This window comes from Gobius niger (genome assembly GCF_951799975.1).
Source record: "Gobius niger genome assembly, chromosome: 7".
Classification (NCBI taxonomy): Eukaryota; Metazoa; Chordata; class Actinopteri; order Gobiiformes; family Gobiidae; genus Gobius; species Gobius niger.
In genome coordinates this window covers 4,337,946-4,360,858 of record NC_136858.1, presented here as the reverse complement: position 1 = coordinate 4,360,858, position 22,913 = coordinate 4,337,946, and the positions used below count along the sequence as shown (strand labels likewise).

Sequence of the window (22,913 nt, the reverse complement as noted above, 5' to 3'; positions counted from 1 at the left end):
AAATATATCTTTACATTAGGGCTGGGCGATATGACGATAATTGACGGTGTGACGATCTCCAGAGCTGACGATCTGTCATTTTTGTGGAATAGTTTAATCACGATTCAAAGCACTTCTGCACACTTTTCACAGTCAGTGAAGCAAACCCAAGCCGCAAACTTTCTTTTGCGCAATGACGATGCTAATGTTAGCATTTAGCAGCGTGCCGCTCCTCCGCAGTGCGTATACACGACCAGGCTCCTCAATCTAGAGCTTTAAATCCAGCGTTCTGGTTCTGTTTCAGCAGTATCTATGTCAGTGTCTTTCCCCCTAACGCCGCTGCTCTGCGTAGATCGCGGCGTGTGTTTGTTTACCTGTCTGGCTACGTTCGAAGAAGCGAGTGTGTCCTTCATCCTTACAGTTCTGTCAGGCGCTGCATCGTCTCATTTGTTTAATCAGTGCTGTTTATTCATGTCTTTGAAAATTAAAGACTTGTCCAACTGGTGACTTACTTGGTCAAGTAATAACTTATGGAAACGAACTGCGTGCGGTTTGCCTTTTACACAATAAAAGTCAATGCATGCGCTTTAGTAAGACTCTTATTGTGAAAGGGTCAGACAACGACAGAGCGTCACATGATGTTGTCATCTGTGTTGTCATCTGAGCTCGAGACTGAGCCTTGGTCTTGTTTTCTACATACTCCATTTTACTTTTATTGTTTTATTGTGTTTTTTAATGTATAGAGTTCGTTTGTAGTTCTAAGTCTTTTTTTGCTGTGTTGATTATCACAAAGTTGAATAAATTATTATATTCATTCAATCTTTTTCTTCTTCAATGTGTAGTTTAAGTTATTTTTGTTGCTATAAAAAATATCGCGATAAAATCGAAATTGGGAGTTTATAATTCAACAAACGTGATATTCTGTTTCTGTCATATCGCCCAACCCGACTGTATTACCAAGTTTTGATGCTGTTGGTCCAGGGACTGATGAGATGAGAAATATTTTAGTATAGGTATCAAAAAAGTATCGTTCAGGTATCAGTATTGCAAACAAAGTTGGTATCTGGCCATTTCTTCTTCTCTTTAAAGCAGCGTTTTTCAGGTTCTGCATGTGTTTAGCTGATGCTAGCGGTGTTGCTTTCCTAGCACAGCGCTGATGTTGTGTTTTGTTGATGAGACACTTGACTGAGATCCTCGTCGCAGTGAGAGAAGGCTGTTCCAGAATAATAGACACTGCCTGATGTTTGTCGTTCTTGCAGACACTCTGACCATTCTTGACTCAGAAACCAGAAACGTCATGTATAAAATGATAACCTGATCGTCCATGTTTCCTGCCCGTCTCCTCAGGTTTGTTTCTTCGTGGCGCTGTACTACAACGTGATCATCGGCTGGAGCCTTTTCTACTTCTCCCAGTCGTTCCAGGAGCCTCTGCCGTGGCACGAGTGTCCGCTGATCAAGAACAAGACCTCCACCTGTGAGTCCACACAGAGGAACAAAAGATCGGATTTTTTTTTAGCATAGTCAGTAACGTCATGTCTTCTGCCTTGCGTTCAGATGTGGTCCCGGAGTGTGAGAAGAGCTCAGCCACCACGTATTACTGGTACCGCCAGGCGCTGGACATCTCGGACAGTATCTCCGAGAGCGGAGGCCTGAACTGGAAGATGACTCTGTGTCTGCTCGCCGCCTGGACCATGGTCTGCCTCGCCATGATCAAAGGCATTCAGTCATCTGGAAAGGTACTACTCAACGCTGCTTATTATCTCTGACCGGAAGGACTTCACTCAACACCTCAGTGGTAACTGTGTCCGATAAATCCAACCAGAACACAGACTGATCCCTACACTTTCGGTTGTCAGACCCTTCGGCTAAAACCAATTTGCAATAAACATAAAGGAACTTCTTTGCCAGGGAATTGTGCGGCTATTTAAGCTTGCAGCGGGTGAATAAAGCTGTCCGCGTTTTTCTATGTAAAATAGACTACAGTCTAGACCAGGGGTTCCCAAACCTTTTTGGCTGGGACCCCAAAATTGACACAAAGACAACTCGGGACCGCCATTGTATAAAGTTATTGACTCTTGCGCTACTTTAGGGAAGAAAACATGTTAAAATCAAGTTAATATGTATCTAAACAGTTTCTTTTAAATAATTGAATGGATTTCACTAATTATAGACTGGTTTACACTTTTTGTTTCATCTTGAAGTCATTTGGGGACCCCCACCCAAGGCCCTACCCCCACTTTGGGAACCACTGGACTAGACTACCAAGGCCGATTTTGGCCAATTTAAAAAAAAACTGTCTCATCTATTATCCTATATATGAAGGATTTACAACCCCTACCTGAACCGAGCACACTATCTCTAGTTTGGCTTTACTCAAATCTGAAAGCTTCTTGAATAAAAGTGTCAAAATGGCAAAAAAGAGAAACGGAAAGTGATGAAAAAATGATGAAAAGTGACAAAAATGTGTGACGAAATCTTTGCGTTGTTCTCATATTTTTTTCAGGTGCTTTTCTGTTGCAGTTTTGTCCTTTTTCTTTTGCTCTTTAGTGGCTTTTGTGGTCACTTTTTCATCACATTTCACTTTTTGTCTCTCCAGGAAGCTTTTAGATTTGGGTAAAGCCAAACAGGAGATAATGTGATCGGTTCCGGTGGGGGTTAAGCGGTTAAACTATGTCTGTGTTGAACTGTGACAGCAGGGGGCGCTGTAAGAGGGGCATAAGGCTGATTTGTTCAGGACATGTTTTGTAGGTACTTCAGAGGAAGCTCGTTAGAAAGACACAAATCTGCAGATTCCAAAACAATTTCATTATTGGTACGAAATTATACGCAAACATAAATACAATCTGTGGTGTACAACCTTGTGAGCCATTTTCATTGCAATTTTCCTCCGTTCCCCTGAGGCCTGGGTTGTGGGAGGGCTCCTTTAAAAGCTTTGACTGAGCTCTAAGTCTCTATCACTTTGGTTACAGAGATATCGGCATTTTATCGGTGTTAGCTCCGTCAATAGCCGATAATAAATAAATATTGGCCGGATTAATCAGTCGACCTCTAATGAAAAACACTACTGCGAATGATAAAATCTCAAATCCAAGGCAAGTAGCTCTGCTTTTTCAGTGAGAGAAGGAGAAAGGGAGGTTCTGCATCATTGGAGAAGCACATGGACTTTGTAAACGAGTAAAAAAAACATTGGAAATTCCAGCCGTGTTGTATTGTCTGTCTGAGGAAATTTATTCTTATATTTTTGTCCGGGTTTGGCTGGTGAGACCGGGCGCTGCATGGTGTTTAAGTTAAAGCAGCTTTTTTCTTTTTGTAGACTAGATTTGTTTTGTCACCACAGATACATTGTGAAAGAAGAACAGACTGTAGACTGTTGTGTGTCTAAATGTAGCACATTTTTACGGATTACTACGAATGTACGAATGTGGAAGTTTGAGTTTAAATTTAGTTAATTTCTCAAACCTGTCTCAGTCTGAGCTCCGACTGAAACTCACGTCTAGTTAAGGGTAATTCAGGAAGTGCAGCTTTAGGGAACTGGGCTGAGTGACTGTGCACTACTTAACACATTGAGTGCCAAAAATGGAAAAACTTGTTTTTGCAATTTTTTTTATATTACGAAACTAGATACTCTAATACACCTTATGTGTGATTTTGGGAGCTCTATGATGAACAGATGTGAAATAGATGACGATCAAAAACTTGTTAAGAGTCACAATCTGGACATTTTATATATATATTATGGTTTCTTTTTTTTTCTTTTTTGTCTGAGGGGGCGTGGTGTTGCATAGTGAACAGCTGTAAAGCCGACACTTCTCTCTCCCTCTCTGGAGCGCGTTTAACAAAGCAGAGCGGCTTCCCTTGGAAAGATCGAAACAGTTGAGATTTTAACATTTCTAAATGGTCAAAAAATTGGTCCAGGGACGACTGAGAAACATCCTGTTAAAGTCTTCAATCCGAGAACCAGGCTGTTTAAATGCACACGCCATAAAAAGCGATCAAAAACACGCGGTGTTTCAAAACGTGTCAACAATGTTGGCATTGAAAATTGACTTGAAACTGAGATATTTGGGCATTTGCCTTTTCACATAACGTTAGTGTCCGTCCAGAGAGGGGAGAGGAGTTAATCAGAAATCCTGCATCTTGGCCAGTACACTCTTGAAAAAGAGATTTTTAATCTCAATGAGTTTTATCCTGGATAAATAAAGGACAAATAAAAAAAATAAAAGAAAGGAGAGAGTTTCATAAAACACTAGAAAAAAGCTTTGGTTTTCTCAGGAACCAAGGTACGTAGAACACGTGGATTTCACCTACGGAGAGTTTAGATTCTCACTTTGCAAACGAGCCATAGCGTGTGTCCATAGCTATAACATAGAATATGCTGCGGTGCTACAAATATCATGAAAAATGGTCTGGATTGTTGGCACTCAACAGCTAAATCCCCAAAACAGCGCAGCCTCAATGTGTTAGCAGCACTTAGTTCAAACCTACAGAAACCCGTGTGTTCTTGCTCTCATATCAACCCTGAACCAGCTCCTGTTTTTTTCCTGGCACGATTTTCAGGGTCAGATTTTATGAATGGAGAATTATGATAATTCGAAAAGAGCTTTATTGGATTTGGTCTGAATCCGCGATAAGACGGACGGATCAGCCCAAATTATAAACTTCAAAGTGCTCCTCGAAAGATCTGAAACTCGGCCTCATTATCTCGGGCTTGGGTTTGCCCTCTGCAGATGAACTGGATCAGTCTGACAGCGTTTATTACAGTTATGGCGGATCAATGAGGAAGTGTTGGGGGATTACCTGCGAAGACGCCAGCGCTAACCTTTAGCACCGGCGCTAATCCGCTCAGGTGCTAGTCACGCTACTGTCAGCGCTCAGGTCACATGACGCCGCTCATATCCACGGCTTAAGCCGGGTCCGCTCCGGGTTATTTTCCTCAAACAGTGGGTGAACCTGGAGGGAATAAAGGAGAGTTCAGTGGACGAGCAATGTAGCATTTTCTGAACAACAAAGTGTAAGACGGTGATTGAAATAAGCTTTAAATTATGATCAAATGCCTGCATGAAGTATAATCGCTTTCAGTAACGGATAATATATAGAATGCTGGTCTTCATCGGGAAAATAAGTACGGACAGGGCGAACCGGACATGTTTCGCCCTGACGGTTCTTATTTTCCCAATAATGACCAGCGCTCTGTACATTCTCCTGCTTACTATACAGCCATTTGCCAACTGAACACACACAACATGAAGTTCAGACACTTTAATGAAGGCCGAAAGGTTTATTCATAAATGTACAAACAAACATGTGATTTTGCTGTGAGCGGCTCAGCTCTCCTAAAACATGACTGTAACTTTACAGGGAGTGGGGACGTGGAGATGTGACTAAAGTCATTAGAATTTGAGATTTAAATAGTGTAGGTTGTCATCCGAATCCAGTCTTTGATTATTCACTGCAGTAACAGCATTTTCTGTGTTGAGCTGGTCAGTAGGAACATGTTTTGCACTGATAGTCCAAAATGTTACACCTTTAAGAAAAAAGAACAGGCGTGTCCAGAGTAGGTGACATCTGTTCAGACGCTCAGGGGGTGCGTTTGTTTTCTCCGCAGAGGCAGCGTGGACGCGTATGGCACTTAATTTTTTTTTTCTTTCTTTCTTACGACAGAAATAATGAAAAAAGCTGTCTTATAAATTAAAATCAGTCCGTAATGCATTACATTACAGACGTCTCAGGCACTTCCTGTTTGACAACATGACATAAAAAAGGTCAGAGTGTCACAAGTCAGTGGTTTTCCAGGACAGGGCGGAGCAGTTGCTCAGAGAGATTTCTGAGAACTGCGTGACCACTCTGGGGGTGTATTTGATAAGGAAATAGCTTAAAGGGACTATAGGGAGTTTAAAAATGTTAAAATTATGTATTTTCCTCCCCTGAGCTCAGACCTGTTCACCACAATTGCCTCTAAAATCCTGTACGGTCACTCAAAAATGTGTCACTTCGGCCCGAATTGCCGTCATGCACGAGCTTAATATAGAAGGTGCAGTTACACATATGGCCTGAGGTGGCAGTAGTGAGTATAAAATGGCGAACTTGCATCCAGCCCCTTTAACAACATGGCTAAAAGCTCCAAAAAGTCGATTTCTTATGATATAGCACCTTTAATTCTAACACTTTTTAAAATTAATCTCAGCTAAGTGTCTCAAGTTAATTTCTCTTATTTTAAGCAATTTATTGCTTGTTCCATTGGCTCTTATTATACGACAGTCCAAACCAACTCAAAACCAGCGTAGAGTTTTGTGCAAAAAACAGTCACACCCTGAAGAAAACTCAAGCTGACATGTGTTGGTTTTAATGTCTCCAGCCCAGAAACTAAAGTTTTATCTGATTTTGCGAACTACGAACACCTATGCTTGCGCAAGAGCTCTCACTTGTGTTGCCCACACGGCTGTTACGCTGATTCTTATCTGTTCTAGAAAATGCAAACTTATCTCATTAAAGTAGCTTGAAATGTACTTGAATAAAGGATTTTAGTTAAGTCTTGAAAGGATTAGGATAATGGTGTTTTGTGTTTACTGATACTAGCTGGGTGTTCAGAGGTATATTTTAAAAAGCTGGTATTGTCTCATAACGTGTGGCCTTTAAGAGTTAAGAATAGCCAGTTTTATCTCCGTCCCTCCGTTGCCTCCGTCTGTCTCCCAAAACAAAGATGGCCGCCACGTTCAAACAGGAGCTGGATCTGGAGCGTTTCATCGTGTCACTGATAAACAGGTGCTTTGGAACAGGCCGGTCCCTCAGGCGCAGATAAAACTCAATCTCACAGCGCCAAGGCCGGACAGATACGAAAGACAAAAGACAAGAGGCTGCAGCTGTAAAGAGGTTAAAATCGAGTGCTTCAAATGACCACTGTTTCTATCTGGATTCATCTCTATTTTAAGGCTCGCAATTCATCCTAAAAGCGGAGGATATCTGATACAAGACCTGCTCTAATGAAATAAAGGCGTCTCCTTGAGTTTTTTTTTATTTACCTTTTTTATTTTAAGATCTGCATTATTCTTAAAGGAACAGGCCACTGTTTTTACATACTGAGATATGTTCTTAGCTTAGACGAGTTCATGTGTACCTGTCTGGTCTTCACGCGTGCCCTCAGTCACGTAAACACAGCACAGACGGCGTTAGCAAGGACTCTGAAATGTGAAAAACACTGTCCATATTTTCACATTTCCCAGCAAAATAACGGTCATATATTATGTGCAAATTAAAACTTGTATTTGTAGAAAAAAGGTGCTTTGCTTTGGGCTACAATTGTGAGTTTCAGCCCTAAAAAGAGGAATATAGTTCCTCTTTTTATCCGCTTAGAAAATCCACATTGTTTAATTTTGTGTAACTATACTCTATCGTGTAACACTTCACGTAACCATATTTAAATAGGGAAAACGTGGAAGAGCTTGGTAGCTTCTATCTTCACCTGTTTGGAGCTATAGAGGAGGAGAGGCTAAATGCTAACGCCGTCTGTGCTGTGTTTACGTGATTGAGGGCACACGTGAAGACCAGACAGGTACACATTAACTCGTCTAAGCTCAGGTAAGAACATATCTCAGTGTGGAAAAACAGTGGCCTGTTCCTTTAAGGGGTTAAGGAAATTTGTCCTCTGCATTTGACCCATCCTCAAAGCCGCTGGGGTGACCTGTGGGAGCAGTGAACTACCCGTGTGGGCCTCCACACTGAAAGTCCTTGTCCAGGTGGACAGGGACTTTCAGGGACAGGGACAGCACCGCCAAGGCTACCGACTCAAAGCCTGGCTCTAGTGCAAAAGGGTGAACAACGATCTCCCTTTGCACCCGCAGCCAGTTTGCTCCGGTGCTTATTTCAGGTTTATGATTCATTGGAAAAATAATAAATATCTGTTTTAGTTGAATTAAGAGATTAAACCTAAAGTTTGAGGAGATTTAGTCTTATTGCCAATGGAACAAGCACAGTTTTTTCTTATTTCAGATTATTTTGTATCATTTCAAGTGAAAAAGACATATTTTTAAGTAAATGTGAATTAGTCTGATTTCAAGTTGGATTTCCATTTAGCATTTTTCATCTAATCTTAGATTAAACCGACTCAAATTCAACGTAAAGAACATTTTATTCATGCAATTTTAGGTTTCAAGTGTTTCAAGTGAACCTGAAATCCCTAAATATTTCCTCTAAGCATGTATTTTAAACCTAAAATTATCCACAACTACTCAAGAAAGAGAAAAGAGTCCTCTCTCCTTTGAACGTCTTAATAAACGGCTTGTTCTTGACCTCAACGCGGCCGGATCACCTCGGAACTGGACGCCCCTCGTCCGGCAGTGGCCCCATCGTCTTTTGAACTCACCGCACAAAAGAATATTAATGCCCCGAGCTTTTGTCCTTTCCCTCCTCTTCTGCTTCTGGACTTCTGGGACTTCGAGAGCGTGGGTGGGCGGGCGGTCCGGGTCCCCGTCTCCATGGAAACTCCCGCCCGTTTTTCTCGGCTTGGCTCCGGTTGCGAAACGCGTGGCGGCGATGAAAAGGCGGCCGGGCAGATGCAGAGAGGGCTTTGGAGCGCGATGAAAAGAGTCTGAAAAGGAGCAATGGCCTGAGAGACTTTACACGGCGAGACCTGCAACCTCCTCTCTGACAGGCAGGGGGCGGCTAACCACTATGCCACAGGAACACGACCTCTTAACCCCCGATTTCTCACTGACTTTGATCAAGTGTTTTTCTCAATGTAACGTCCATGTGTGATGCTGCTAATGGGAAAATACATTGTTTTCATTTTTCTCCATACGAGGTTTAATGCATCAGTCACTACATAAAAGACTATTATGTGAGCAGTTTTAGACCCGTTTTTAGTGCTGGTTTAGTTCCTCTTAAGCCCTGGTATAGGCCCAGTTCAATCCTGGTTCAGACCCTCTTTAGCCCTAGTTTAGCCCCTTTTTAGATGTGGTTCAGTCCTGGTTCAGCCCCTCTTTAGCCCTAGTTTAGCCCCTCTTTAGCTCTGGTTCAGTCCTGGTTTAGCCCCTTTTTAGCTCTGGTTCAGTCCTGGTTTAGTCCCTCTATAGCCCTAGTTTAGCCCCTTTTGAGCTCTGGTTCAGTCCTGGTTTAGCTCTGTTTTAGCTCTGGTTCAGTCCTGGTTTAGCTCTGTTTTAGCTCTGGTTCAGTCCTGGTTTAGCCCCTCTTTAGCCCTTTTTAACCATGGTTCAGTCCTGGTTTAGCCTGAGTTTAGCCCCTCTGAAGCTCCTCTTAACCAACATTCAATCTTTAGCCCCTCTTTAATGCAGGTTTAGCCTATATTTTAACTCTTTCTTTTAGCCCTGGTTCTCTGTTTTTCATGAGTAATCGTGTGATTATTCATCTGAATGACATATCTATCGTTTGGAGCATCACCCTCAGCCTCCACTATGTTTGGAGAGCTCGTTTTGCCGAGTCAGAGCTCGAGCCCTGTGTATTTACCCCCAGACACTGACTCAGCACTCTCGCCCTGTCATTACCTTGTTAGTGCCGTCTCCACAGCCTGATTATATCGTTACTGAAGGTGGGCAGGCTCTTCCTAAGTGATGATTAGAAGACAGATAGATAATTAGAGAAGGTTAAGTTTAACCCAGGCGTTTCTCCTGCTCCTGTAGTTTTGGGTGTGCTGCAAACCCATTGTCCTGGATATGTAATGTTCATGGTTCTGATGGTGGTTTCTACTCTGTGCGTTTGCAGGTGATGTACTTCAGCTCTCTGTTCCCGTACGTGGTGCTGATCTGCTTCCTGGTCCGCGCTCTGATCCTGAAGGGCTCTGTGGACGGCATCAAGCACATGTTCACCCCAAAGGTAACAACTACGAGGCGGAAGCAGGAATAAACCAGGGCTGTGTCCGAATGTCCACCTTATATCCCCCATGAATGCACGATACAGTGGTCACGCCATTTTGTTTTGGTGTCTAAATGTCCAGAGCAAATAGGTCTTTGATTTAAACACAACACAGCAGATGTTTTAAGTGCATGTTGCGGATTTTTCATGAATAAACCCCATAATTATAAATCGTTACAGTGAAAAGTTGCTGATCTTTAGCTTGAGCTGTTAAATAGCGATAGATACAGACGGCAAAGCGTGACCGAGCCGAGGAGGAAGAAAAACTCTTGTAGGAATCACAATTTTTCAGCTGTTTTCTGTAAACATATTTACCGCACACCATTAAAGGGACTATAGGGAGTTTAAAAATGTTAAAATTATGTATTTTCCTCCCCCTACATGTTCCAGCCATGTCCTAATGTGTAGAATGAGCTCAGACCTGTTCACCACAACTGCCTCTAAAATCCTGTACGGTCAAAAATGTGTCGCTTCGGCCCGAATTGCCGTCATGCACGAGCTTAATATAGAAAGTGCAGTTACACATATGGCCTGAGGTGGCAGTAGTGAGTATAAAATGGCAAACTTGCATCCAGCCCCTTTAAAGTCAAGCCACAGTCGGGTCCATGTGGATGTTTTTTCAAATGCAATTGTTCAGTGGAAGTGAAAAAACAGCACTCGTTGCTAACGTTAGCATGTGTAGCATAAAGCTAATGTTAGCTTCTTGGTTAGCATAGATCGGCATCGCCCATGGGAGATGACGGATGGAAATTAGTCTAAGGCTACAATCTGGTGTGGTGTGTTTACATGCATGAGACCCATGTATGTTCATTAACACGCACTGTCCCGACCAAATAAACCAATAAATAAAATAAAATAAATCCAAGGGGGTGTGGCCTCGCCAAGGGGGCAGGAAGTATGTTTTTTTGCCGTTTTCTGGTGGAATATAAACTTATTTATTGCACACAAATAAAGTCAAATCTAAGTTGGGACCATATGGATGTTTTTTCACAGCAGATTAGACAGAGTAGAAGCGAAAAAAAGGACAGTCATGGCTAGCTTTAGCATGTAGCCTGGTGCTAACATGAAGCATAATGTTAGCATTCTAGCAAAGTGCACGGTAGCACAGTGGTTTGCGCTCATGCTTCACAGCTCGAAGGTACGGGTTCGATTCCCACCTGGACGGGGCCTTTCTGTGGAGTTTGCATGTTCTCTCTGTGTCTGGGTAGGTTTCCTCCGGGTACTCCAGTTTCCCCTACCACTAAAAACATGTACAATAGGCCTGGACGAATGAGAGTGTGTTTGAGATTGAGCATGGGGGACGATGGATGGAAATCCAATCTGATGCGGCTTGTTTACATGCATGAGACCCATATATGTTCGTTAACATGCACTGTCCCGACCAAAATAAACCAATAAATAAAAATCAATCAATCAATTTTCCGTTATTTATGTATTTATGGGCTGTTGAACCACTTTTCTTCTCTCCATGTCTTTGTATCTTTATTGGGTAGAAAACTATATTCATAATTCAGCGTTTGCTTAAGTAATGAGGAGGAATGGGAGAAAGTTCAGTTTTTCCCTCTTTGGTTTTTCCCTCTGGCTGCTTTGAACATGACCATATATGGGCAATTAACTTCCCCTTTCAAGCAAAAAGATTTATAATCCAAGCCCGTTTCTTCATTCTTGTAAAAGCAATGTTAAATAAAACTTATATTACTAATATTTATCCATAAATATAAAACTGTATCTTGAATTTGGCCTTTTTTTCAGTGCAGAAATCCATTGTTCCAGAAGATTAGCAAACTTACAGTAGATGTAGTCACTCATTCTGTTGGCGATCCGTGTTTCCAGCTGGAGATCATGTTGGACCCGAAGGTGTGGCGCGAAGCAGCCACGCAGGTGTTCTTCGCCCTGGGGCTGGGGTTCGGGGGCGTCATCGCCTTCTCCAGCTACAACAAACGGGACAACAACTGCCACTTCGACGCCGTGCTGGTCTCCTTCATCAACTTCTTCACCTCGGTCCTGGCCACGCTCGTCGTGTTCGCCGTGCTCGGGTTCAAGGCCAACATCATGAACGCCAAGTGTGTCGTCGCGTAAGTCCCAAACCTCCCTGAACATACGGAAAGATGAGTCTCCAGTGACGTTGGCAAAAAACTGGGAACATTGGCCTAGCAGTCGACATTTCTGCACTACCTGGATACAAGCACATCGTTGTTAAAACCCCAAACCATCCTCCACATTTTTAAAGTCCATGAAACCAACATTAAACCGGTTCTGAGCCCCTCTTCTCAAAGTGTGTTTATCAGGCAGTGCTGAACAGAGCTGTGGGGAGATATTTTGGTTGCGGGGTGCTGAGGGCCAAAATTTACCCACAAAACACTTTTCCTGTGCATATTTCCTATTTATTTATAGGCCCTGCAGTTCACAAACAATCCACCAGGGGGTACTGCAGCACCCTCAGCACCCTGGGTTCTCACGGCCTTGGTTATGAAGCTGTAAAACAATGGCTCATTTATCAAGGCAGGTGCTAAATAGGGAAAAATTAAATCTGCTATTTTGTGGGCTTGTTGCACTAAATTTATCATTTGATGTTGCCTTTATTACAGTATCAGGCCCACAAATCTGATTTGTAAATAAGACGATGCTGTGTGAGTAAAACATTGATAACCGAGTCGGCTGCAGATCCACTTTTGCAAAGGCTACTCGATTTGCACATGAGCAAACACTTGATAAACAACCCCCTTAGTTTTTTAATAAGTTCCTACAGCTGCCAGCAGGAGGAGCCCCAGTCAAAGTCTTCACCAGCTCTTGGCCTGTGTTTCTTTGTTAGTAATATTTAATTCTTACAGACATAATTTCACATTATAAAACGTAAAAACACAAATTAAAGTTTTGAATTCAAAACATTATTTTGACCCAAAAAATAATGCATGTCCTCTTAAAGGAATAGGCCACCGTTTTTACATACTAAGATATGTTCTTAGCTCACTTTAGTCGAGTTAATATATCCCCGTCTGGTCTTTGTCCGTGCGCTCTGTCACGCAAACGGAGCACATACGCAGCCTCTCCCACATGTCACATAGCTCCGAAAAAGCTCACGATAGAAGCTACCAAGCTCTTCCACGTGTTCCCTATTTAAATAAAGTTACGTGAAGTGTTTTCATGCGAAGTATATTTACCCAGAAATGTAGCATGTCGATTTTATAAGCAAATAAAAAGGGGGACTATATTGTGAGGCGTAATGATACGAGGAGCACAGCGTCCGCGTAGTAACTCCTAAAGACTTCCCCCGCTCACTTCCGTCAATAACCTTTAGGAGTTACTGCGCGGACGTTTTACTCCTCATATCATTACGCCTCACAATATAGTCCCCCTTTTTATTTGCTTATAAAATCGACATGCTGCATTTCTGTGTAAATATACTTCGCATGAAAACACTTCACGTAACTTTATTTAAATAGGGAACACGTGGAAGAGCTTGGTAGCTTCTATCGTGAGCTTTTTCGGAGCTATGTGACATGTGGGAGAGGCTGCGTATGTGCTCCGTTTCCTTGGCAGAGCGCACGGACAAAGACCAGACGGGGATATATTAACACGTCTAAAGTGAGGTAAGAACATATCTTACTATGTAAAAACGGTGGCCTATTCCTTTAAAGTATTTTCTTCAGCATATACTGAACTACTTTCACTTAAGTAATATTTTGACTGGCAACTTTTAGTTCAGTAGTATCTGTACTTATAATAAAGTCAAGTATGTTTTATCTTTCTGTGAAGCACTTTGGTCTTCCTGGTGTTCTAGTAAAGTGCTATATAAGTATATGACCAACACAGACGGCACCATCGACATGTAGCTAAGTACTATAGTAGCTTGTTCTTTGTTAGCATAAATAATATATTATTATATTTACTGAGTCCTTCGGAGTGAGCAGGCCTCGGCTCAGGACTTTTTATGACTCTGTGGTGGCCCCTGCTCTCCACTACGCTGCCGTGTGCTGGGCCCCGGGCCGCACAGAGCAGGGCAAGAACAGACTGAACAAGCTGGTCGGGAGGGCCAGCTCTGGACTCTGTGGAGGAGGTGAGGGACAGGAGGGTGTTAGCCAAGCTCACCTCCATCATGGACAACACCTCCCACCCACTGCACGGGACTGTGGAGGAGCTGAGCAGCTCTTTCAGTGGAAGGAGCAGGTCCCCACTGCTGTCAGACTCTACAACGAACATGTGCAATAACTCCTTTGCAGAATACACGCAATAATCCCTTATCTGCGTCACTTTACCAACCACTTGCACTATGATGTAAACCTGCACTGCTAATACTGACATTAACATTTTTTGTTACAGTCTACTACTACTACTATTACTTATTATTTAGTGTTTATACTTTTTGTCCCCACAAAGTTTACTATCTGTTTTTTCCTCACATTTCCTGCCTATTTGCACACTCTGTCAGCCTATCTTATCTTGTCTTATTTTTTTCGCATACACATTCATTTTAATTTCAAATGTGAATGCTCTTAATCAGATATGTCCACCTAAAACTCAGTTGTTACTTTTCATTCTTCAATCTGACTACAAACTATTGATTAGTCATTTTAATTGATTATTTGTCTCTTCTCCTGCAGGAACACGAACCTCATAGTGTCGCTCGTGGGCAGCGGCAGAATCGAGCGTTCGCTGATCCCTCACCACATTAACATTTCGGCTCCCGGGACGGTCAGCGCCGAGGATTACCAACAGATGATCTCCGTGATCCGCCTGGTCGAGGAGGGCAACTTCAGCAAACTGGGACTGGAGCCGTGCAGCATCGAGAGGGAGCTGGACAAGGTAAAGATCAGAGCAGAGACACAAAGGATCCTGGGAAATGTAGTGGCTGCCGGTTTGGAAAAAAAAAGTGTCAGAATCGATCTCACAAACTCATTTACATCATCAGACTTCAATAACACAGGAATGTATAGAGGGATGTGAACACTTACTGAAGCCGCTGTAGAATATATGAATCTGTCTGTGAAAACGAATACAAATCTCTACTTGTGTCCCGCTCCTGTAGACGGTCCAGGGCACAGGGCTGGCCTTCATCGCCTTCACCGAGGCCATGACGCACTTCCCGGCCTCTCCGTTCTGGTCCGTCATGTTCTTCCTGATGCTGGTGAACCTGGGCCTGGGCAGTATGTTCGGGACCATCGAGGGCATCCTCACTCCCCTCATCGACACCTTCAAAGTCCGCAAGGAGCTGCTCACAGGTACAGTACAGTGAACGAGGAAAGCCCTTCTCTTTAGTCCTGCTATACCACCCCCTGGTGGCCGGAGGCGACTCCAAAAAATCCTTTTAGATTCCAATGGAGACTTTACACCTTCCAAACTTAAGGTTGATGTGACTTATGTGACAATGCTGAACAAAGTATCATATTTTAACCACGCTGGTTTTGTTAAAAGGTTTAAGCCAGAGACTTTGATTGACAGGCCCTGGAGCTGTGGAGGCTTGTTGCTACTCAGCCCGCCTCGCAGGGGGAAAGTTTCCCTTTTTTGGAACATGCTCTGTAGGAGGAGACTGCGTTGCCTCATGGGTTCTCCCTCGAATAGATGGGAGGAAAATCTGGGAACTTTTGCTGAGCCGCACCCCCTTTTGAGGGAATCAAGTGTGTGCATTGGTGCGTGTGTGGGAACAGGGATTATTTCTTGTTCTGAGGATAAAACATTCCAAACCAGTGTCAGAACCAAAGGGTAATGGCCGTTCTTGATCACGGACACATCAAGTCCCTCTTAGAAGATGACTGGAAGATTTTTTTCATTTTGGGTGGAAAATTATATGAGCGAGTTTATTGATTGCTCCCCTCTGTCAAGGCTCATTATTGGGGAAATGGCTCCACATTGTGGCCGTGTATTATGCACACGTATATTCAGACTTATTAAACATGCTCAGCATTAAAGGGGCTAGATGCAAGTTAGTCATTTTATACTCAATACTGCCACCTCAGGTCATACGTGTAACTACACCTTCTATATTAAGCTCGTGTATGACGGCACTTTGACAACTTTCTGAGTGACAGTGCAGGATTTTAGAGGGAGTTGTAGTGAACTGGTCTGAGCTCATTCTACACATTAGGACAGGGGTAGGCAAGTTTTCTTAAGGGGCCCTTTTTCTTTCATTGTAAAAAGACCGAGGGCTGAAGCCGCCAGTTTTAGGCCAAAATGAAGCACTACACTGGAAAAAATACCATCTTAAATTAGATAAATGACTAAAAATTGCTTGAATAAAGCTTCTTTATGTTGAATTTGAGTCTGTTTGGAATAATCTAAGATAAAGATACAAATGCTAATGCCAATGGAACAAGCATGAAACCCACTTTGAAATCAGACAAATGAACTTCTACTTTTAAGATTTGTTTTTCACTTGAAATTATACAATATAATCTGTTAAGAAAATAATGACTTGTTCCATTGGCAAAAAGATGTTTTATCTGATCTAAGACCAGACCAAATCTACTCCAACTTTAGATTGAATCTCTTAATTCAAGTAGGTTTCTGTCATTTCTGTCCAGTATTTCTGCAATTTAACCTTAAAAATGTTAAAGTACTTTCTGATTTGTGTCATTATGTTTCTCAAAATCACCTTGTGGGCCAGAGGTTCTGTGCTGGAGGGCCGGATTTGGCTCCCGGGCCTGACGTTGCCTACCCCTGCCTTAGGACATTGCTGGATCATGTAGGGGGAGGAAAATACGTAATTTTAACATTTTTAAACTCTGTATAGTTTCTAGTATACCTTTAATGATAACAGACTAAAAGCTGAAGCTGTATTGACATTATAAAGCAACCAGCAAAAAAGTTTCACAAACAAATGTCACTGATGTGATGATCAGTCTAAAAAACATCTTCTCTGGGAATTATCTGAAGCAACAGGTCACTTCTTTTTTTTTCATATGTAAATTAAAGGTTCTCAGACAATCTTTCCCCCATGTGTTTCAATGAACGAGAGCTTCTGCTGTTTCCCCCAAAAGGGGCGGTGACCTTTTGGCACCGATGATGAGATGTAGACTTTGCTCCATCTATAGAGTAATGAATGTGAATGGGGAGTGTGGTACAGTCCCTCTGTCCTGACCTCAGGCTGGGTAACTCATTCCTTTCTTTCTTTTGAATCTGTTTCCTCCTCTGTGCTCAGTGGGCTGCTGTGTGCTGGCCTTCTCCATCGGGCTGCTCTTCGTGCAGAGATCAGGGAACTACTTCGTGACCATGTTTGACGATTACTCGGCCACGCTGCCTCTGCTCATCGTGGTGATCCTGGAGAACATCGCTGTGGCCTGGGTCTACGGCGTCGACAAGTGAGAAACGCCCACGATTCAGCTCTGACTTAAAGATTAAAGAGAGAGAAAACATCGATGTTTCACACACATTTTTGCTCCTTTTCTCCCTTAAAGGAATAGGCCACCATTTTTACACACTGAGATATGTTCTTACCTTAGCTTTGACGAGTTCTTTAGGACCTGTCTGGTCTTCCCCCGTGCCTTCAATCACGTAAACACAGCGCAGACGGCGTTAGCATTTAGCCTCTCCCTCTCTCCACTATAGCTCCAAAACAGGTCAAAATAGAAGCTACCAAGCTCTTCCTCGTTTTCCCTATTTAAATATGGTTACGTGTGTTAAGTGTTACACTACAAAGTATAATTACACAAAATTAAACAATGTGGATTTTCTAAGCGGATAAAGGGGGAACTATATTGTAAGGCGTAATAATACCAGGAGTAGTTCGAAATCCGTGCGGTAATCTTCATTGCCAAATTACTCCACTTCACGTAACCATATTTAAATAGGGAAAACATGGAAGAGCTTGGTAGCTTCTATCTTAACCTGTTTTGGAGCTATAGAGGAGAGGGGGAGAGGCTAAATGCTAACGCCGTCTGCGCTGTGTTTACGTGATTGAAGGCACGGGTGAAGACCAGACAGGTCCTAAAGAACTCGTCAAAGCTAAGGTAAGAACATATCTCAGTATGTAAAAACGGTGGCCTGTTCCTTTAAAAGTAGCTCCTACAGACTCCAAACCTTAAAAACCCCTTTAAAGCAGTACTAAGTAACGTGTTTACCTTAATAAATCCTTCCCGTAGTCCCTGTGGGGGTAATACAAGTGTTTATGGGATGATTGGAGGGTCTTTCATCTCCCCCTGGTGTCTCTGGCCAGAAAACCATGTTTGCAACTTGACTGCCACCGGTCCGGAGAAAGCAATACACACTAATAGAATCACAAAGAAGCTAGCAGGCTAACAGGCAAAGCTAACTGCGGGCTAACGTCACTTTAAACAGTATTTACAGCCAAGTTTGAGTGAAATTTTTTTTTTCCATTGTATAATTGGATGCACAGTAACCCTCTCTCCCTTCGCCTTTCCTGTCAGCGTCGTATTTACTCTTCAAGACAATTAAAAATCGTAACTTGCTACGACACCTGCAGTTGCGCTTATGGCCTCTAGGGGGAAGAGTTACTTAGTGCTGCTTTAAGCTGTTCTTGTGTAACCATTTTCTGCTAATGCTAACTTTAAATCACCTCTGCGTGTGACGTTTTCCCTGCCGCAGGTTTTTCGAGGACCTGCGGGACATGCTGGGCTTCACTCCGTACAGGTTTTACTACTACATGTGGAAGTTCATCACCCCCATCCTCCTGCTGGTGCTGCTCGGCTCCAGCTTCATCCAGCTCATCATGACGCCGCCCAGCTACAGTGCCTGGATACAGGAGCTGGTCAGTGCTTCAAACATTATACACGTTATAAAGACATCCTTGTCAATGAGAGAACAGTGACTGGACAGATACAGGAGCTGACAGAGGGATTTGATTTGTTATAACTTTGATTGGGAAGATTTAAGGGGAATCTTAAGTGTTCATTAGGCAGAAAATAATGATTAACATTTGGTAGACTTTATGCTCAATACTAGTAGTAACATTAATGGAATAGTTCCTCCACACTGAGAGGGGCAAAGGTCAATCAGCTTCTGTTCGGGATTTCAAACATGAGCTGCTATTCCATGAAAGATGAATATGAGATAGTATTATTCTGACATTTGTCTGTGTAGGCTCTCAGTCGTACAGGAGTTGTCCATCTTCAATGAAGGTTTTTGACTCAAGAACCTTCGTATTATTGTGACGGATTGGCTTCTGCTCAAAGTAGATTAGTGAGTGAGTGGTTGGTGGTCAGAGGGGCCGACAGCGCAGACTTGTTGCCTCGCTTCTGTCAGTCTACCCCAGGGCAGCTGTGGTAGTGCTGTTTACGCACAAAATCCTGTTCTTTCATCAGTTAAGCTTGAACCGATTATAAATGCAAATGGAAAGTCTAAATCAAGTCAACTCTTTTTGAGGCATTGGTCAAGTAAGTCTCAAGTCCCAAAAATTGCAATAGTTCACCGTTGTTTCATGCTGAGATATGTTCTTACCTGAGCTTAGACGAGTTGATACGTACCTGTCTTTGTGCCGTGGAGGAGAGTGATCGCTTCTAACTTCACCCCCTTTGGAGCTATTGAAATACATTGGGAGAGGCCGATGCTAAAAACATCTTTGGTCTTTTTGCATGACTGAGGGCACACGCAAAGACCAGACAGGTACACATCAACTCGTCTAAGCTCAGGCAAGAACATATCTCAGTATGGAAAAACTGTGAACTATTCCTTTAAGTCTGACTTGAGCCAAGTCATGTGACTCGAGTCTCCGACCTCTGTTCTGCCGTGCTTTTAACCACCATTTGAATTTTTCTAAGCTTCTTTGGGATGTTTACTTCCAGCACGATTGTTGAGCTTTCTACAGTTACAAAGATTTTAGAAACATTTTAAAGGTGATGATGCTATCAGGAAAAACAGATGAAGGGTTTGTTGTTTGAGAATAAAATCCTTCTGTCCTGTCTGTTTCCCTCTGCAGGCGACCGAGCAGAAGCAGATGTTTCCCGTCTGGGGCATCGTGGTCTGCATCTCCCTGGTCGTCATGGCGATCCTCCCGGTGCCCGTGGTCTTCGCCCTGCGCTTCTGCAACATCATCGAGGACGGCCCGGGCGGCCTGTCCTCCGTGTCCTACAAGAAGGGCCGGATGATCGCGGAGACGCGGCGGGCCGACGACGCCGACGACACCAGCCTGATCCACGGCAAGAGCCCGAGCCAGGAGCCCTCGCCCATGCCCGCCATCCACCGAAAACTCAGCGGCCCCCAGGCCAACGGGACCACGAAGGCGCCCGCCGAGGAGGCCGACGCCACTCCCAATGGCCGCTACGGCATCGAGTACCTCATGAAGGAGATGCCCGACATGCCCGAGTCAGACTTGTAGACGTGGAGGGCGAGCGAGGAAGACGGAGAAAAAAGCCTGTAAAATATTCCCGCGTTTGTAAAGTGTCTGTAGATAGAACGTCGCCGTCTCTGAACCTTTTCTTTTTCTTTTTTTTTAAGTTTGAAATGGTCGAAATGTCTCGGAAAACGCGACGCAAAATCACCTCTGCGCTCGCCCGCGTTCACTGGAGAAAAGCAATAATGACTGTAGTCCCGTTAGACAGAGCGGACCGCTGGACTGTGACGCCATTATCGCATCAGTCACAAACGCACTCACGTTTGACCCGAGGGAACCCCCTGCTGACCGAGAAAGAAGTCACTATTGTCTTGAAATAAGTGGATTCGACCTTGATTTGGACTCATTTCATCCGTTCAGGAAGCAGGGACATTGGGCCTCATTCATGAAATTCTTAAACTTCTTAAAATCCGTACTTGCGAAGGCAGATTCACCACACGTTCTAAGTAGGAAAATCCGTGTGAGGACAAATTAGCAAGATGTCTCCGCCTCTTTCACCATATAAGGACAACAGGTGCCGAGCAGAACAGGCAGCCAAACATGAATCCAAAACTAATAACCAACAAAAAGCCTAAAGAAAAAAAAATCCCTCAGTCATTGGCGCCACTGTCTCAAGGAGCCTCCTAAATCTTTGGGCACCGGGCGACTTTACTCTCCTTAGAAAATGTTTGAATAGATATATCCTCCATCACAAAAGCTTTTTCCTTCTCTTCGAAAGCAACATAAACATGAGAAAAAAGTGACAAAAGAGTGATGAAAATGAGAAAATGCTTCGAAAAATGTGACAAAAACACGGCGACACATAAGTTTTGTAGGCCTTAGCTTTCAAATGAGGCGTTGCACTGGCCTATAAGCTGTGAGCTCCAGTCGAGAAGCTTTTAGATTTGGGTAAAACCAAACTGAAGAAATGGCGCACGGTTCAGGTGGAGGGTAAGAGGTTAATATGTGACTCATTTTACTTTGACAGGTGAGAGTCTGAGGCTTAAAGGGGCTAAATGCAAGTTAGACATTTTATACTCACTACTGCCACCTCAGGTCATACGTGTAACTGCAGCTTCTATATTAAGCTCATGCATTCAGACCCGAATTAACACCTTTCTGAGTGACAGTGCAGGATTTTAGAGGCAGTTGTTGGAACATGTAGGGGGAGGAAAATAAATAATTTTGACATCTTTAAACACCGTATAGTCCCTTTAAGGAGGAACACAAGCCAGCGCGATGTAAACGAGGAAGTGAATGTCAGTGTGTTCCCGTCAGTGCAGTCACCTCCTGTTGCGACGCCCTCTCACAAGTGGCGGAGGCGAAGAGCGCACATAGCTCCGCCACTCGGAAAATAATTCACCAAGAGCCACAAGATCTGGCCCGGAATGTTGGGTTCGTGAACAGAACTGGAGACTTTTGGTGCGTCCTCCTGACTGGTCTTCCAGAGGAACGTTTTCTGCTCTTCAGTTTTGTGAAGGCCAAAAACCTTTCTGAAAAGGCGTTAAGAAGAAAGTTGTGCGTAAGAATGTGTCGTGAATGAGGCCCACTGGACCTTCAACAAAAACTGCAGTTGAACATGTTTTAGACCAGGAGCTCCTAAAGTGAGGTCCATCTCGAGCCACTCTAGTCCAACAAACTTGCTCCAACTAGTGAAAAATATATTTCTCTTTAAAGATTTCCAGCGTGTAATAAAAGGAACCCAGTAGAATAAACACACAAACAATACAGCTGAATTATGTACTGACACAAAAAAGCAGAACAATTCGACAGTGAATACAAAGCACTTACAAAGAGAGCGCCCGGTAGCTAGCGACGCTAACGAGATTCTCGTTTAAGATCCTGAAATTGTAATCACGAGTTGACAATCCATTTTTGGTGAAACTGACAGTTTTGCACTTAAAACAAAAAGAAGAGAAGTAAATATGCAAGGTTTATTTGGTGGAATTTGCCAAATAAATCAATAGAACGGCAGTAATTAGCATTAAGCTGTTGCTAATTAGCATCTACGCTTCCATGGACGCACTTTTGCACAATTTATGTCTGAATTCTGTGGAAATTTGGATGATCTTTTACGAAAACAGTTTGTCCAATTTGCTTGGAAAGGTTCACATGTATCAACATGACTTTGCTGCTACAATGTGTGAATGTTTTACTACTGAAATAACCAGATTTCAATGCGAAAATAGGCCCAAAAAAAAAGTTACAAGACATTAATTATTTGGACATTAGTCATGTAGCGCTTAAATTACGGGTTGCAGCTTCAACCCAAATATATTTATTCTTTTGTTTCCAAATGTTTTTAACCTAATCATTAACAAAACTCCAAACACGCACCAAAGTTTGTCCAAAAAAAGAAATTCCTTGAGTGAAAAACGTGTCTTAAATGTCTTAAAAGTGCAGAGGTGACTTTGCGTCGCGTTGAGTTCAAGTCCTGCTGTAAATCGTCTTCTTCCCCGAGGCTCCGATGATTGTCTGTTACGGTTCTCATTCATCCAGGTGGAAAGAGGTTTAAACCAGGCGTCTGGACGTATTGATACTTGAAAGTGCTTTTCCCGACTTCAGCGTTCAGATCAACAGAGGGAGGTCAACGCAACATCAGCCAGAACATTACGACCACTGAGGGGAGACGGGACACGGATTCTGCTATAGTGGGGAATATCACAGTGAACGTTTAAGCCTTAAAGCTGAAGGTAAACTGGGTTAGTGAGCAGGGCGGGGCGATATTTACAAAAATGAATAAATCAGTGTTTTTGGGGACTTTATTGAAAACAATGATGAAGCAATATTTTTGTAAATGTGTGAAAAT

General features: G+C 43.1%; 1 protein-coding gene across 1 annotated transcript in view; it reads left to right on the top strand.

The window, feature by feature from the left end:
* Positions 1–20,367, top strand: part of slc6a15 (solute carrier family 6 member 15) — a 28,471-nt gene extending 8,104 nt beyond the window's left edge. The window contains exons 3-11 of the mRNA XM_079560407.1: positions 1,327–1,453; positions 1,534–1,715; positions 9,694–9,804; positions 11,677–11,918; positions 14,445–14,646; positions 14,870–15,062; positions 16,979–17,138; positions 18,382–18,544; positions 19,712–20,367. Of these exons, the coding sequence (XP_079416533.1) occupies positions 1,327–1,453; positions 1,534–1,715; positions 9,694–9,804; positions 11,677–11,918; positions 14,445–14,646; positions 14,870–15,062; positions 16,979–17,138; positions 18,382–18,544; positions 19,712–20,110 (1,779 nt within the window). The 3' untranslated portion in view covers positions 20,111–20,367. The remainder of the gene's footprint in view (positions 1–1,326; positions 1,454–1,533; positions 1,716–9,693; positions 9,805–11,676; positions 11,919–14,444; positions 14,647–14,869; positions 15,063–16,978; positions 17,139–18,381; positions 18,545–19,711) is intronic.
* Positions 20,368–22,913: the final 2,546 nt, after the last annotated feature.